A 6,000-nucleotide genomic window follows, 5' to 3' on the forward strand; every position below is an offset into this window, starting at 1 on the left:
CAATTTCATTGATATTACAGTAACCGGTATCCTTATCAAATTTTGTATTTTTATTCTTTTTTTTATCATATATTCATACGCGTTTTTCTTGTTTTTTTTTGTAAAAAAATATGTACATTTTAATATTCGTAGTAAATTATTATGAGGAAGTTCGTACCGAAGCTGTCCTTATTTGGTTTAGACCCGTCAGGTGTAGATGTTGGTTCGATTCTTTTCCTCTCTACCCACATGACTCTGGCCACCACTAGTGAACATATGGTCAGCACAGTAAACATAGTCCCTCCTATAGCACATCCAATTATCAGTCCCTTTCTGTCAGATAAAAAGATAAAATAACCAGTTATCCATCGTAGCTCACGATCTACTGTCATTTATACGCCAGATGACTGAACGCATTGAATGGTCTTAATTTCTGTCTTACAATTACAATGCTTGGGTTTTCGCTCGGTATTTCGCACGTATTTTATTTTTAACTGGAGTTTATGCGAAGAAACCGTTTAAAAACTTTTGCTTATTATTACGACTTTGTGTTATGTGTATTGCGATTGGATATAAAATTAAGTGATAAATTACTTACCCCCACCCCCAACCTTCATCAACTCCCGTTAACTCAAAGGATAGCATCTCGAAGCACGTCAGTTTGGGATATTTCTTTTTGAAGCGAAAAATTCTGAGATTATCCTCCTGATATCCACTGTTATAGACCATTAAATATATTTGTATATATTGTACCGTTAGTGTAATATATCCTAGGGTAGTTTTCATTGGTTGTATCGGACAGAAAATCCATTGTGACGTCATGACAGAGACAATAAAGTGTCGTCATGAATTTTTGTTGACAGTGGCCGAGTATATGAATATAGATCCATTCATTCATTAAATATATTATGGTTATACTTATAAACATAAGTTATATTCACCTGGATTCAGTTTTATCCGATGGTTTGTAGGAATGTGTAGCAGGTACGTAACTATAACAACATGTCCTGTACGAGAAAGATACGTAGCTGTTGGTATATCCTTCCTTTATTGTACAACACCGATCTGGACAGTACTTCGCGGAATAGTAAGTATTGAAATAATTATAATATCGATGACGAAAGTTTAAATCCAGGTGATATCGTCCATAAAGGCTGTCGAAGTAAGTTTGATAGAAATTTCCGACACATCGCTCATAGCCCGAACTCTTACCTGAAACAGAAAGGAAAATACTTGTATTATGATATGAACTCATATTTTACCTACTTATTATGGTTGAATATATCTATTTGGAAATATTGTTTTTATAACCATTTTCTCTTTTGTAGACTAATTTCTGCCAGCATGTCTAAAGTAACTTGTAACCTCAATTCTTGTTTTAATAGTAGATACACTTTATTTCATGTCAGCACTAATACTTTATGTCACATTTTGTAATATAACGGATAAACCATGCTCTTACTACGTAATGTTTGAGGGATTTTCCGAAAGGTAAAATAGTTTAGAAAAAAAATTGTATTATAAATAAACATATGGGACCTGCAACAAAACAAACTTTGTTCATACACACTTTCATGCTTGTTGAGTGCTTATGATTAATATCTTAATCAGCCATGGTAAGAGAACCATCAAATCAGCACATTTCAATGGAAGTTTTGCAGTCATATTTTATCTTGATTTCTTGTGATTACTGACACTAATCGACAGAGGCGTCTGATCTCTGTCCTACAGAAGGTAGGCCTATACAGTATACTATTATGGTCCAGTCGAGGCACTGATGCCACATATTATTTATTTGTGATGGGATTCTATTCTTTGACAATACCATGAAGCAAGAGTGTCTAGTAAACTTTGCCATGATAGATAAATATAGCACTTATCATTGTTAACTAACGAAACCGAATGATGTCTAACAAACAATAAGTGACGCCCAAAGCGTGACCATTAAGACGTCACTATTGTCCGTCAACGTATCCTATACTATACACATGTCTGTTCCATGCTATATATTTAGATATGGACAAGTTAACAGACTAATGATTGAACTCAGACAAACCAAACGATTCATATCTAATTCACATATCGATTAGATATATTCAATCTGATGATCAAATTAATATACCTAAAAACTTTTATATAAGACACGTAATTTCATTTACTTACCTATCCATGTTATAAGTAGAATGCTCCACAGATACAGGTAGGTGTTACTAATCATGCCGGCACCAACAAGGAAGATTTACCTATGTCTGGTTACACAGTGACATCATATAAAGGTAGGTTATATATAGCCTAATTGTGTCGAATTGATCTCAGGTCTTTCTTTTTACAGTGCCATAAAATTGAAAAGGTAAAGACTAGACGAAGAAAACATGAAACAGGTTCGCTATTATTTAAATAAAGCAATAATGCAAATGCTACGACGCTATTGTAAATGACCTTGAAGTGCAGGTAGTTAGACAATGTCACTCATACACTGTGCATACATAGCTGTGACTGAATACACGTTCCTTTAAATATTTAAGATATTAGCAAACTACAATAATTATCTATATGTACATTGTATATATATCAATACATTGTATTAAACGAAATTAATTTGAATATAAGCACATGATAGTTAAATGTAAGGGTGTTCATCCTTATTTTGTTCATAACAACAAAGCAAGTCATATGATTTGTCTTTTTTTTCCATTATTTCAACTGCAGTATGACTTCTCTGATAGGAACGAAAGTTGATCGTAAAATGAAAATTGAACGAAAAATACATCACAAAGTAAGAGAAGTAAATCACTTTGAACTTGATTTCTCCTCGTTAACCCATTGCTATACAAAGACCTTTACTATATATTTGTATAGATCGATACTATTTATGATCTTAACAAGCGTGACGTTAAAAAGAAAGAAACGATATTACAACAATTTATCTAGCAGCGGAATAGTAAAATGGTGCTTCATTATTGTTGGTTTGTTTAATTTTACGTCCTATTAACAGCCAGGGTCATGTAAGGACGTGCCAGGTTTGTTGGTGGAGGAAAGCCGGAGTACCCGGAGAAAAACCACCGGTCAGCGGTCAGTACCTGGCAACTGCCCCACATGGGATTCGAACCCGCATCCCAGAGGTGGAGGGCTTGTGGTAATATGTCGGGACATCTTAACCACTCGGCCACCGCGGCCTTCATTATTGTGATGACTGTTTAAAGTTATAGGTGCAAATTGTGATATACATGTAGGTGGGTGATCTGTTTTCTTCAGTAAGCCTTTAAAATCTTTATGTTTGATGAATTAAGCTGGGGAAATCATTCAAAGGTATGGGGGAACATGTATCATACTTTATAAGCATTAGTTACAGTTCATAATTTCTACTTTGTGAAAAGTTATTGTTTTTTTTTTTATATTTTATGCATGTTTAGATGAAACAAAATCTGCAGAAGTCACTTAACAATCGCCAATAACACTATAAAAATAAATAAAAAATGAAATTGTGGAACATATCTTGACTTCATGGTCTGAAAATGTATACTGATGTCATTGCTATGTAGACGTAAACATAATTATTTGGGACAGTACAGCCACATTTTATTGATTTGTGTATGCAAAGGTAAAACCTATGCAAATATTTAAATTCTCAGAATGTAACTTTTGGTGATAAGTGATATCTAAAAAGCTTGTTAGTTTAAACTTTCTTTATTTCGATATGTAACCCTGGTCAATACTAGCCGCAATATATCGCTCGGCTAGAGAGAACTTCTCTTTGGCTCGATCGGTTGAGCGTCAGCTAGTAATCCAGAGGTTCTGAGTTCGATCCCGAGCAGAGGCAGGTATTAATTTATTGTAGATCCTGACCCTGTTACAGATATATGCATATATTATAGAACAAATATTAAAAAGGCGGAAATAGGAACAAGTGTCCCAGACACTTATGTAAACATATCACCATATGTGTTTTATAGCAAATGATAACTTTGGAGCATGATAACACCATTCCTACACGATAACTCACTCATTCGTATTAACATTTGATAATGAATACAGACATAATTATAAAACAAGTTTAAACTCGAATGAAATTTGTGGGGTGTAATATCTTACATATAATTATTCAACGGAAGCAAATCTGTCCGTTTTAATGATGCATTGCTGTACGGCTAAGAATATTGGACTGAAATAAGTAGGCGTATTCTGTGAATGCATATAATTAAGATAAGTTTTTAAAGCAGAAGTAGAAGGGTTTGAGCAAACACTTTGTGGTAGACTATTCCATTGGTTTATAACAGAAGGTCAAAAAGATTTTTGATAGAACGAAGTTTTACATAATATAGGTGTAATATGGTCCGAGTGTCTAGTGTCATATGAATGTCCTTCAGAAACAGTTTCTTGGATAATGCTATAGAGGTATTTATGTGTATAATGCTTGAACATCTTGTGGAAATGTATAACTTTATGAACTTGTATTCGATCAAATAAGCTGACCCATGCAGATTCGTTGAACAGCGTATCAATACTAACCAATTGTGTTGCACTTGTAATATTATTCTAGCTGCTTCTCTAGTTCATGAGGTATGTTTCCTCAAACTATATATCCCCATACTCCATTACCGCCTTATAAATGAAAAATAAATTGTTTGTAGAGTGTTCCAATCAAATTTGAATTTTAAAGATCGCAGAAGGTTTAGTTTTGGAGAGACTTTAGAAATTATATATTGACATGATCTTCCCAACTCTCATTAGCGGAAAAATAGACACCGAAATGCTGATGAGAGTCGACATTGTTAATTGGTACTTGGTTCATCTGAAGGATTGGGTGATTTGGGTGGTTTCGTTTCCTACTTACTAAAACAGTTTCGGATTTATTTGGATTGAAAGTAACAAGGCATTGCCTTGCCCAAGTGTTAGTTTTCCCCAAATCTGATTCTAATATGGCATGTGTTGTTAAAAGATTTTTTTCTACAACCATATACAAAGAAGTGTCGTCGGCAGAAAGTTTTATAATGGAATCAATATTAGAAACAATATCGTTAATATACACTAAGAAAAACAAATGACCTAAAATATAACCCTGAGGTACTCCAGCATTAATAGAAACCCAGTTTGAACCGTTGTTTAAATTTACTTTTTGTTTCCTGTCCATTAGATAAATTTCAAACCAAGATAAACGTTTTCCACATATACATAAAACAAAGCTTGTTGATTCGTAAATATGAAAGTTATGGCACACATAATTAAATTAATAGCAGGCAGTTTGAAAAAGCGAGAAGATCCACGAAAGTATGAACAGTTTCTAGTCATTTTACTAAAAATACATTATTTCTTCAAATTAATGATCCTTTCATTGTAAAATTACTGAGTCAATTTGTGACCCGAAATTTTGTTCTATTCTTACAGCTATTTTTGCTACATAATTTTTTATTATGCATAATGAAAAGGTATTCAGTACACTTTGTGTCATCAATAAAATAAATATCTTAAGAGTATTTTCTAAACAATTTATGATATCTCAAAACTGTAACGGTGTTAAGTACCCAATTACAGAACGTTTACAGAACGTAACTAAGCATTGGTTGTCATATTTTGACATGTATTTGTGTGTGACATACATTGGGCACTGGTAGATACTGTTTACTGCAGTATTGGATATGCGAGAGCAACCAATGCCCAACGTATAATATGATTTCCGCTATATTCCGCTGTATATCTATCGTTACAAAGGATAATACAAATACACATTGCTGGAAATATCTACCAAAAATATGACAACCTAAACAAATCCAACAACAACCCGAATATTAATTATTCAACATTGATGTTACTGGTTTTTTTTTAATTCCACCGGGGTATGAAAGATTTTTTTTGCAAACTGTGTGAACTCACGTAGCGGATTCTTACAGGTTTGCAAAAAACTAAATAAATAGACAAAGAAAAATAAATAGGTAATAAATAAAAATATAGATAAATAAATTAATAAAATATATATATTTATTCAAGCTAATTGATAATATAAAATACATTTTAAACGTACGA

General features: G+C 33.0%; 1 protein-coding gene across 1 annotated transcript in view; it reads right to left on the reverse strand.

The window, feature by feature from the left end:
- The window catches only part of LOC138334952 (uncharacterized), a 71,863-nt gene extending 69,651 nt beyond the window's left edge, over positions 1 to 2,212 (reverse strand). The window contains exon 1 of the mRNA XM_069283829.1: positions 2,143 to 2,212. Coding sequence (XP_069139930.1) covers positions 2,143 to 2,197 — 55 coding nt within the window. The 5' untranslated portion in view covers positions 2,198 to 2,212. The remainder of the gene's footprint in view (positions 1 to 2,142) is intronic.
- Positions 2,213 to 6,000: the final 3,788 nt, after the last annotated feature.

Source organism: Argopecten irradians, chromosome 11, assembly GCF_041381155.1.
Source record: "Argopecten irradians isolate NY chromosome 11, Ai_NY, whole genome shotgun sequence".
Classification (NCBI taxonomy): domain Eukaryota; kingdom Metazoa; phylum Mollusca; class Bivalvia; order Pectinida; family Pectinidae; genus Argopecten; species Argopecten irradians.